The sequence below is a fragment of the Symphalangus syndactylus genome, chromosome 8 (genome assembly GCF_028878055.3).
Source record: "Symphalangus syndactylus isolate Jambi chromosome 8, NHGRI_mSymSyn1-v2.1_pri, whole genome shotgun sequence".
NCBI classification, from domain to species: domain Eukaryota; kingdom Metazoa; phylum Chordata; class Mammalia; order Primates; family Hylobatidae; genus Symphalangus; species Symphalangus syndactylus.
The window spans coordinates 29,040,474-29,053,213 of record NC_072430.2 but is presented as its reverse complement, the minus strand read 5'-3'; the positions used below and the strand labels follow the sequence as shown (position 1 = coordinate 29,053,213).

General features: G+C 34.7%; 1 protein-coding gene across 13 annotated transcripts in view; it reads right to left on the bottom strand.

The window, feature by feature from the left end:
• Window positions 1–12,740, bottom strand: part of GALC (galactosylceramidase) — a 75,235-nt gene that overhangs the window by 27,015 nt on the left and 35,480 nt on the right. For all 13 annotated transcript variants that reach the window (XM_055288510.2, XM_055288504.2, XM_055288501.2 and 10 more), the window contains 3 exons: window positions 7,824–7,979; window positions 4,999–5,123; window positions 3,286–3,413 (listed from right to left, as the gene is read on the bottom strand). In XM_055288510.2, coding sequence (XP_055144485.1) covers window positions 3,286–3,413; window positions 4,999–5,123; window positions 7,824–7,979 — 409 coding nt within the window. The remainder of the gene's footprint in view (window positions 1–3,285; window positions 3,414–4,998; window positions 5,124–7,823; window positions 7,980–12,740) is intronic.

Sequence of the window (12,740 nt, the reverse complement as noted above, 5' to 3'; positions counted from 1 at the left end):
CGAATGAAATCCTGGTATTTGCAACAACATGGAGAAATATGGAGGATATCATGTTAAGTGAAATAAGCCAGACACAGTAAGACAAATACCTCATGATCACACTTACATGTAGAATTAAAAAAAAAAAAGAAGAGTTGATATCACAGATGCAGAGAGTAGAACAGCAGTTACCAGACACTGGGGTGGGGCTGGGAAGGGAAGGACAGGAAGAGGTTGGTCAACGGGTACAAAGTAACTATTGGACAGGAAGTATAAGTTCTGGTGTTTTATTACACACTAGGGTGAAGATGGTTAACAGTAAGGTTTTGTATATTACAAAACAGCTAGAAGAGAGGCTTTTGAATGCTTTCATCACAAAGAAATGATAAATTCATGAGGTGATGGGCATACCCTGATTTGATCATTATACCACATGTATGTATCAAAACATCAAATTGTACCCTGTGTCAATAAAAAATAAAAATATGGCAAAATTGAAGTACTCACATTTCCTCACTTCAAAATTTACCAAATAGCTACAGTACTTAAGACAGTGTGGTGCTCACATTAGGACAGATATATAGGTCAACAGAAAAAAATTGAGGTTCTAGAAATAAACCCTCAAATTTATTGCCAATTGATTTTCAACAAGGGTGCCAAGACAACTCAATGAAAAAGGAACAGGCTTTTCAAAAATTAGTGCAGGGACAACTGGATATCAAAATGCAAGAGAATTAAGTTGGACACACATATAACCCCAGTTAAGAAAGAAAATGGACCAAAAACCTAAATTTAAGATTTAAAACTCTCAAACTCTTAAAGGAATACATAAATATAAATCTTCAGAACCTTGAATTAGGCAATAGCTTCTTAGATATGAAACCAAAAGCACAAGAAACAAAAGAGAAAACAAAGTGGGCTTCATCACAATTTACAACTTTTTTTAATTCAAAGGATACCATTAAGAAAATGGAAAGACAACCCATACAAAGGGAGAAAATATCTGCAAATTATATTTCTGATAAGGAATTTTTATATAGAATAAAGAACACTTATGACTCAATAATAATAAAAACACAAATATCCCAATTTAAAAATGGGCAGAGTTTAAATAGAAGAAGATATACTACTAGCCAATAAACACATGAAAAGATCCCCACATCATTAGTCACTAGGAAAATGCAAATTGAACTACAATAACATAGCACTTCACATTCACTAGGATGGCTATAATCAAAGGCATGGACAATAAGAACTGTTGGGGAGGATGTGGAGAATTGTAAGCTTCATAAACTGCTGGTGGCAATGTAAAATGGTGCAGTAACTTTGGAAAACAATTTGGTAGTTCCTCAAAATCCTAAAGACAAAGTTACCATGTGACCCAGCAATTCCACTCCTACATACATACCCAAGAGAACTGAAAACACATCCACAGAAAAACTTGTACACATATGCTAATCCACACCATTAGTCATAACAGCCATGATGGGGTTCAAGACACACTCCCCCCAAACATTTTAAAGTGAAATAATTTGAGAAAAATGCAGAAGCAGGAAGTTTACTCTCTGACCTTCTCCTTTCTCCTCTGAAGCAGGTCGTAAGAGCCTCATTCAGCAGGTGCTCTCCCTATATTCCTTATCTCTGAAGACAGTTTCTGGTGAAGAAGATGAGATGCCTACTCACTCTAAGAGCCTGCAGATGAGATCCTGAGACACTGACAAAAAGCTGACAGAAAGGTAAGAATTCTCACCAAGGCCTGCTCTTCTGGATCTCTGCCTGAAGTACCCGATCGAGAGAAGACAATTAAAAAAAAAAAAAAAAACCTCCTCATCCCTTCCTCTCCAAATTCAGATTAGCAGAAGAAAAACATTTGTTTGGTTTGTGACTCTTGTATAAATTTAGTTTTGGGTACTCATTACCTGTAGATCCCTTCCCTCCCAGGGTCAGCTATTGCTTTCCTATTTGTCTCATTTTGTGTACTGAGAACCTGGCTTGACTTCCCACCTGTAAGGGATGTATGAGCTGTCAGTTTTGTGTATGCAGGCAGCCAACTTCAAGTTGGGGGCCCCAAGAATATAACCGGACAAAAATGTGATTTGCACCCTATTTGCATCTAGTTTACCAACTATCGCCAGCTCTGACAGGGAGTGGGGAGTAGGGAGGTTATCTGGGTCTTTCTCTTGACTATCCTTGGGAGTGGTTCTAGGTCTTTGGAGGATCACTTCTCAGCCTTTTGGCTATGATCAAGTGTAGATTTTGGGAGGGCTGCATCTTTTTACACCCTTTTGAGGATCCTCTTCATCCACAGTAAGACATAAAAGGCTTATTGGTTTGTGGTGTGAGTCACTTAATAGATACCTTTAGTTTAAAAAGGTCAGTACTGCCAAGAATATTTACTGTTTCTCCTGGCTCAAACCTGATAGTAGGATATTTGAAAGAATTTGTTTTTTAGGAGTCTATGGTCAGGAGTTGGCCAAACTGTAGGCTGACATTCAGAACCTGATATGATACACACACACAGACACACACACACACACACACACACTTTTTTTAAGGCTACTCTGTTTTCTGTTTTGGATCTTGCTTCTCCCATGGGAACTTAGTTGCTAGAAATACTTCTTCACAAAGCCCTGCTGACTATATGCACTTCCTATTCTGTCTACCTCCTTTTTGTTGGAACTTCATTGACCTCTTTGGGAAGCCTGAGATCTCCACACACTGGCACCTCTAAGACTTCTTCTCTCCATTAGCTTCTGCTTCTCCTTCCACGTTTTTTCACCTTCATTCTTTCATTCAGTTCCCTTGAATCCTTGATATGTCTGCTTTCAAGCCCCTACCTCGTCCCATGCCTCTGTCCACCTGTCAGACCTATTCCCTTCCTACTCAAGCCCCTCAATCACCTGAATTTTAAGCTCCTTGCTCTCAACAGACTTAAGATCTCCCCAAAACAACCATAGGATGAAAAAGAAAAAAGCCACAGCCTCCATAAGGTTACACATCAGGGCAAGGGAAGGTCGTGAAGGTCTTCTCCACAAATATTGGTACACAGGTAACCTTAATTTTGTCCCAATTGCCAGGAACAAAGTGAAGAAAAGATAAGAGCCAATTATTTTGTACAAATCAGTGAGTTGTGTGCTATGATTTACAACTCATGGCTAAAATTTTTTAAATGAAAGCCATAAGATCTTGGCATCTGTCTGTATGCTTATGTATTTACATGTAAAACAAAAGTATTTAGTTTTGTATAATGTTATTTTTCCAATAGTAAAGAAATGAGTTAATCCAATAGCAACAACAAAAGTTTACCATGGTTTCAATGATGATGGTGAGGTTCCCTAAGCCATCAGTCAGAGCTACGTAGCTTCCTCCTTTCTCTAAATGGCCAACCGTCTTCAGGTAATACCAGCCAGGTTGAGTAAACTGAGTGGTATGAGCTATAGAAAAACAGAAAGTTCCAAATAAGACAAAAATTGTAATAACAGTATTTCTTTTGGAAAAAAAAAGCTGTATATCAATTTGAGTCTGATTGATTCAAACAAGTTATTTTCTATTTTGGAGGAATATATCTGTCAACCTCATGTTTAAATTTTTAAATAATTAATCTAGATAAATGGTACAACTGCAAGAAGATTCCTGGAATGATGGGTAAAAATAAATGAAGCTGTCAGTTCAAGAATATGATCAGTCTTTTTTTTAAGAACAAAATAGTTATTCCCCCCCAACCCTGGTTCATCACTATTTAACCCATCCTAAAATAGCTACCAAAAAAAGGTTTTAAAAGTTAATAATGAATTTCAGAAACTAACTTTATGGTTTCAAACATATTTATTTCCACCACGTGTACATTTATTGGTCACCTCCTAAGCTCGTCCTGAAAATGCACTAAGCAATATACCATGTCCCAACCCTTGGAAAAGTCACAAAATTAAGAGTACATTAGTTCATCTAGATAATGTGGGGCCAACAATTTCAACATTCAAGGGTCTGATATACAAGTCTAACCTTAATTTTCTCACATAATTCTCAATATTAGAATATACAAGTCTAATATACAAGTTCACTATTAGTATGGTTATATCTCTTCATGAAAAAGTGACACTATGCCATCCATCCCTGCATAATCTCAATTTCCCCTGTGACTAATGAATGATACTGTAGTAAAACTTTTGTGTTTCAATAAAAATGGATGTATTATCTATAGCCCTGTTCATTGTTTCTGAGCTATGTAAATTATGTCTTATCTGGTAGAAATTTAATTAATTTCTTCCCTGTTGTGGGAAACCTAATTTGCCTCCATTGACAATTCATCTCCAATTCCCTTACATTACAAAAATTTGTGCTATGTTGACTTTTCATTTGAACTGTTTCTAACATCTGCCATCTGCCAGGATCCTTCGTATCATATGAGTAACATAAAATCTTCAGTATGTGCTCATTTTTAAAATCCTTATGAGCTTTACATTGTTACCTATTTTGAAATTTACCTTTTCACAACCCACATTTCACAGATTTAGGGGGCAATATGAAGCCATATTTCACATAACTTTCATATTTACTTATTCGATGATTCAATAAATACAGTATTTTTAATCATCTACCTTTGATTTTGCTAGCATATCATTCTAATTGAAACCATATTAACATAAAAGAACAAAGTGTCTTCAAAGCTAATCTTAAGACTTCTAGATACTCTATTTACAAATACATAATTTATTAGCAATTATCATCGTTTGTAATTACATCCTTAGATGATTATTTATTTCTGTCTCTATCCCTACACAGCTCCTCCTTTCCCTCTCTCTCTCTTCCTCTCCTACACTTTTCTAAAAGCCTGGTCTTAGAATAATCAGAGAGTAGTCTAGTTACCCAAAATATTCTTATAAAACACTAGCAAATCTTGCTTAGAGACACATACTTAAAAAAGCATAGACACACAGTTTATATAATCTTCTCTAAGCGTTTTTCTGCTTTGTCTCTTAGAGAAGAATTTAGGGAGTGAGAGATGGAACTGAACTATACCTGATACCCAGACAGGAGATTCTACCACGTAGTGCCCACTCCATGGCTCCTGGGCCGTCATTAACCCGCATCTCCCATAAGGCAACTGTTCATAGTAACTAGCCACTAAATTCCATGCGATTGTGCTAAAAGATTTGTTTGATAAAAAAGAAACACCAAGACAACTTGTGATAAAAATGTAAATGTCTAAAAACCTGTAGTAAAAAGACTTTATCATAGTAATACACATATACATGACAATAAAAGGATCACACAAAATAAGAAAATATAAGTTGTCTAAATTTATTCACATTTTGAAAAATCCAGTGTTAGGTACATTTTAATATTTTTAATGATGAATCACATGATGAAAAATGCAAATGTATTATGTGCAAGATTTTTACTGAACAGTGGTATAGCCAGAAGATGAATCATGTCTTACCAATACCCAACACACCACAAATTTGAGCCAAATACAAATAAAGGCTTTGTGCATACCTACTTTCCTTTCGACAGTCAGCCTTCTTAATGCCCCAGTTTCATGACATAATTTTTATGAACTTGACTCTGAACTGTTCCAAAGTTTTACAATGGAGAATTATTAGAGTCAGACTGCATGGGTTTAAACCATGGTTTCACCACTTAACCTCTCTGTAAAATGAGGATAATAATTATATCTCTCTCATGTGAGTTTGTAAGGATTAAATGTACTAATGCATATGAAGAGTATGGAACAAGGTCTGGACTGTAGTATTGCTATTAAATATGATTCCACTTCATCTATAAGCAGTAATTGGATCCGATTGCTGATCTGCTTTGTGGCCCATTCTTTCTTAGATGATCAGGCCCTAACAGTCCAGAGCACGTGCTAAACCCTAAAACTTTGACTCTCTGTTTCTCAGGAAATCCAAGGACAAAAGGGAAGTTCTTGAACTTGGTATTGTTGGGTCCCTCACAGATTAAAAAAACAAAGCTTACCCACAGAATTTTATTTTTCCTATCAAGTCCTCCTCCAGTATAAAAAAAGAGACTGACATTCTTAGCAAATCAAGGCCTTCTAATTCTATCAATACAAAGTAGAAATAATAGTCGTAATTTTCAAAACACCTTACTACTAGTGGATATTTTAAGTTCTTGTAATTTTGCCCATGGTTTGCAAGATGTGTGGTATCCTTTCTAACTAGTGATAGATGTATAACTCAAGACAAGCTTTCTGGAGGGCATTTTGTAAAATACATACAAAATCCTTCAAAATCTATCTATTTCTGACCATTCCATTTCTAAGAATACAGCCTAAGAAAACAGTCATGGGCATGTACAAAGATATTTGTGTACAATTGATCATTTCAGTTTGTACAAAGCTATTAATTAAAACAGAGACAACTTCCAATTCTAAAAGAGGAGAATATTCAATAAGCAATAATATATTTTCCACATCAGTGTTTCCCAACTTGTGTGGCATCATAATCACCTGGGGGCACTGACTAGATGGACAGAACCCCAGGAGGCTCCGCTGTAGATTCTGATTCACAATGTCTGGGCAGCTGCCAAGGAGAAGGTATCACAACAAGTGTCTCAGGTGCTTCTTAAGGTAAGTTTGGGAAATGATGCTTTATGTGACAGAATATTTTAAAATGCATTAAAAACGATGAAGTAGAAATATAGGTAAATATGAGGAAAAGTTCCTAATGTCGTGTCAAGTGAAAAGCAGTTTTTTAAACAGATTCTACAGTATGGTCTCAATTTTGTATTTAAAATGTATACATGCCAATATAAAATAGGAGGACATTCACTAAAATTGTTAAGGATGGTTAGCTCTGGATCATAAGACTGTAGGTGATTTTGCTTCTTTCTTTGTACCTGTATTCAGTTTTCTAAATTCTCTGCCATGAAGATGCCTTACCCTTAAGACCAAATTAAGTTATAACCAAACTCGCCTAAGTGTCTTTTCTTTGACAAAGAGAAGAACAAACACAATATATGGCAACCCACATTAATATCACAACAAATATATAAACATTGGTTTGCTTTTGTTCTATTTATCACTGTTTAAGAAAGCTAATTGGAATCTATTCACAATTGAAGTGTTTTTCAAAGCATTTAAGAAATGCTTCCCTTAGGAACAAAAAAAGTTGTGTTCTCCCCTAAGAACATCTGTTTTTCAAACAAACAATTACACATATTAAGTGATGCCATGAGGAATCAGTCAGACAGGCTGGGAAGCAGACAGTCCACAAGACAACCAGCCTGGTCTCTTCAACAGATCACTGTCATCAAAAATGAGGAATAAAGAAACTACTCTAGATTAAACGAGACTTGAGGGGCATAACTTTTAAATGCAATATGTGTGTGCTTGACTATTCCTTTTCTTAAAAAAAGCTACAAATGACATTTTTGGGGAACAATTAGGAAAATCTGAATATAGACTGAGAATTAAAAACACTCTCATGTATGAAAAAATGATACTGTGATCATGTAAAAGAGTATCCTTATGCTTTGGAGACACATGCTAAAATATTTAGAGATAAAGTGTCCTTACATATACTATTTACTTTATAATTATTTATTAAAAATATATGTAGCTTGTCAAAAATCAGAGCTGCATGTATTTTGCTACATATAAATTATACCTCAATAAATCTGACTTTATTTAATATAGACTATATTCAAATATAGAAAATTAGATATAGATTAAGTATAGGTATAAAAATAGAAGACGCTAATAAGGCAAAATGTTTACAATCATTGAATCTAGGCTGGAAGAATAAGGAATTCCATTTTTTTCTAACTCTTATGTTTTTAAATTTTTTATGATGAAAACTCTAAAAGGGTTTTTAATAACTTACGAAGTCATATAGCCATTGATATAATTCTGATTTAAAATGCGACCCCAGCAGCCTGCACCCGTGTCACTATTTAAAGTGCTAAAGTCTTCAGAAGACCAAAGCTTCTTCCCAGTCAACTTTGCATCTTTTGCTGAATGGGTTCCAGGATAATGAGCCCTAGAAAAAAAAGGGTGGGAGTCAATGAAAAAAGTCACAATGTGGCATATATATATATATATATATATATATATATATATATATTTGTTGAGTGTATATATACACACATATATATTTGTTGAGTCTTCTCCAAGGTTTTCAATTTTAGAACAGTTGAGTAGCTTCCAGGTAGATAATGAATGTAAGCATCTGCTTTATGCCCTTTTGTCTCAGCATGCCATTAAAATGACAGCAAAGAAAACAAAAGGAGGTAAACCTACAACAGCATACAGCATAGGAAGGAAAATCATCAATAGATAAGAAATTTCAATCTATTTCTGGAGCTCACAAGATGGATGGAAGTATGTTGAAGGATGGAGGTAGCAGAGAGGGCCACAGCCTAGAACACTCCAAGAGGAGAATGAAGTAAAGATAAGATTCAGACTTCCCAGGGGAAGCTAAGGAGCTTGGGGCAATAGCAAACGAGTGAGGAGGAGGCCAAAAATAAGACTAGTGAAACCTTTATATAAAATAGTACTCTCCCCATTACTCCTGTCCTTAGAACACAGAAAGATAGCTTGGCATTTACTCCCAGGCCAAAAACAAAAAACAAAACCCACACATGGTTATTTCTTGAATAAAAAGAATAAGCTACCTTGGGAAAACTAAATTACTGTATCAGAGCAGGGCAGTTCTCAACCCAGATGATTTTTGTCCCTGGAGGGAATATTTGGCACTATGTGTAGACATTTTTTTCAACTGTCCCACCTGGGGTCGGGGATATTTGCTACTGGCATCTAGTGAAGAGAGGCCAAAAATGCTGCTAAACGTCCTACAATGCACAGGACCAACCCCTACAACAAAAAAATTATCCATTGAAAATATCAATAGTGCAGCAGGTGAGAAACTGCCCCAGAAAATGAATGCCTCCTTCATTTTATCATTTGATGGGAGGGGAGTCAGTCAGTAGAAGTATAAATACATACTCATTACTGCAAGAGTAAAATACTCCCATAATGATGATTGTGGAAGACACTGATTATAGGAATAAAAACAATTAATAAATTTTAAATGTAAAATAGAAAATAGATTGACAATCCAATAAGAGAGCACACTAGCTAAATAACTGTAGGAATAAGAGCATCTCCTTTTTAGTTTAAAAATTATTTACAAAAAACAATGCAAGCAAAATAATGGAGATTAAGTTATATCATAATTCTAATCTTTGTAGTTTGGTGTAGTAGTATTTATAACATCAAAAGAATGATTGTGAATACTTGTTTTACTTTTTAGTTATTTAATTCCCTTTTAGGTCACAAATCTTTTAGGAAAAAATCCTATTTGGTAATTCTCTATACCTAGTGAAGATGAATTAGGGCACAATATCAATTTGGCATCCCAGGATTTCATGAGTAAGAAAATAATACACAATATATACTGGAGAACATAAAAAGAAGTATTAGAGAAAAATGAGGTTCCACTAAGATTTTACGGAGTCACTAAACTCAGGTGAAAGCAGGCATCTATTCAATATTGCAAATCTACACTACAAAGACACCAACAGAAATCTAGCATCTAACAGGGTTAAGCAATCATTGTTCTGGCACTATAACGCCCAACCTGAAAAATCTGGCTACTAGTCTTTTAAATAATATAAATTCAAAAAATTACATTTTAGATTTATTCTTCTATCCCACAACTCCATTCTGTTTCCATGAAATTCAGCTTTGGTACCTCAGCCAAATGTTAATTTTTAATACTCATCTAGTTGTCATCCAGTTGTCTAGTTGCCAAATGCATGTTTGGTGTATTTGGTTAAAATATATTTCTATATTAAAGAAAACGCTGTAAAGTAATATGCTAGCATGTTACCAATAATCAGTAGATGTTAGGATTCTAAGTAAATTCTATCTTTATACTTTTCTACATTTTCCAAATTTTCTATAATGGGCATATTATATTTATAAAATGAAAAAGTAACTTTATTGAAGTTATAGGAATAGGTGATATATCCTTCATTCAGAAAACAATGAAACTGTTACTACATTCAAAACCCAAATGATTTATTACATGATCTGAGCAAAGAAAGGCAGAACTAATACTAAAATCTGGGTCTTTCTTAATGTATAGATTTATTACTAGTGCAACAAAATGTAAAGGCTCTTTAAGAATATAAACTTTTATTGGGAAGCCAAGGCAGGCGGATCACGAGGTCAGGAGATCGAGACAATCCTGGCTAACATGGTGAAACCCCATCTCTACTAAAAATACAAAAAAAAAATTAGCCGGGCGTGGTGGCATGTGCCTGTAGTCCTAGCTACTTGGGAGGCTGAGGCAGGAGAATGGCATGAACCTGGGAGGCAGAGCTTGCAGTGAGCCGAGATCGCACCACTGCACTCCAGCCTGGGTGACAGAGTGAGAATCCGTCTCAAAAAAAAAAAAAAAAAGAATATAAATTTTTAATGTACATAAGAAGGCAAACATTATCATTTCACAGCATTATTTTTCAAACTTCAATAACAGACAAAATTAAGATCATTAAAAGTAAACCAACTTTACAGTTTATCCTAACAGAGGAACATATTTGTTCTTTAAAAAATTAGAATTTCTGGCCAAGGCAGAACATGACAGCAGCCCAGTTTCTGAAGCTCCTCAGTACTGCTCCTGAAACCAAACTGACCAACCAGATGAGGGAAAGGAAAAACTCACAGATAACACTGCCATTAAACCAGGTGACAGGGACTCTCCCCAGGAGCCTCACAGCATCAGAAATGTCCCAGGATCAGCAGATGGTATATGGAAACTGGAAGTGAAAGGGGACTGGCCGGTACTCACACAAAAGGAGTAGACCCTACCCTAAGGGGGAGCATAGAAGACCAACTCAGGAAGATGGGAACATCTTCACAGGCTTGAAGTTAGGGGTCAATGCTCAAAACGGTGAATTCATTAGGAGATCAAACCCAATACTGTAACAGTTCAAACCAGATTTGTCCGGTAGAAATATGATATGAACCACACATACAATTTTAAATTGTCTAGCAGCCACATTAAAAACCAGCAAAGGTCTTTACCACAATAAAACACATAAATGGAAAAAATTTAATTGAATTTACAAGGCAGAAAAACATGGAGAACATAATTTTAATGATATATTTAACCCAATATACCCAAAATATTATCACTTAACATGTAATCAGTGTAAAACAATTGTAAATAATATTTTTATGTTCAATTTTCAAAACCTAGTGTATATTTTACACTTATAACACACCTAAACTCAAACTAGACACATTTCAAGTGCTTCCTAAACATATGTGTCTAGTGGCTACTGTATTGAACAATACAGGTTTAAGCAATAACAATTTCAGGAGAAGGTAGCAAATAATCAGGAATGGTAGAGCTTCAACATGAAAATAAGCCGTTTGAAGTAGAATCCAAGTTGAATAAGGCAGGAACGCTTTGTTTGAGGCAGAACAACTTTCAGTCAGTAAGAAGAATGGGGCCCAGCAGAAACAGACCCTAGAAAGTACTGTAACTGTAAAACAAAAATCTGCAGATATAGCACATGCCAAGCACAACATGAATGAGGCAGGGAGGAATAGTCTTCCTATGAAGATGTGAGCCAAGAAATATCTCCTGAACAAAATTCCAATAGCCAAAAATTGGAAACAGTCTAAATGACCATTAAAAAATAATACACAGATAAGTTGTGGTATGCTACATTTCGTATCTAACAACAGGATGCTAAACAATAAATATGAACTACCTCTATATATAACAACATGCATTAATCTCACAAATTTATATAATATTGGCTGAAATAACAGCTACTATAAGATGCCATTTAAATAAAGTTTTTAAACCAGCAAAATTAGTCCATGGTGTTAGAGTTCAGATTAGTAGTTATCTTTAAGGCAAAAAGAGAGCTTAATTATTGGAAAGATTTCCAAGGAAAAATCTTTCCAAGAGGGCATATCCGTAACCAAGCTTCTTGGGCACTGATAATTTTCTGGGTGGTGGTTACATAGGTACGTTCACATTGTGATAATTCATTAAGCTATTATCCGATGATTTTTGTACTTTTATATATGTATGTATGTATGCTGTACTTCAATTAAAAATTTTAAAGATGAATTGTTAGTGATATAGGAAATTAAGATGAGAGAATTATAGAAGAATTATTTTTAAAAACACATTTTGGAAATGAAGGCTAAACTAGAAGGAACATAAGACAGAACAGACACTATGGAAAACACAGTGAGGAATATAGAATAGTAAGGATAAAATAATAGAAAACACAAATAAAGAGATAGAGAAAAATTCAGAGAAATACAAAATAAAGGCATATGCAAATAAGACCAAAGTATAACTAGGGCTTCTAAAAAGAAAACCAAAGTAATGGAATGGAATAATGATTTAACTTATAACTTAAGTAAACCTTATTGAAATAAGAAAATACTTAAATATAGACATTAAGAGAGCATATACTATATATCTGGAAATGGTAAAGTGTATACAACAACTAAACTTTAAAGATGAATTAAAAATATTCTTTGGGCATAAAGGAATTGTGTCAAGTTACTTATAAGGAAAAGGAAATATCACTGGAGTCAAAATTCTCAATAGCAACATTTTATATAAATAACTAATGGAGCAAATTTTATATTTACACATATTTGAGGATTAAAAAAGGATTATATCCAGTCAAACTGTCCTTCAAGTATAAAGGTCATAGATAAACAACAATAAACATCTGAACACATCAAGAAATATTGTTTCCAT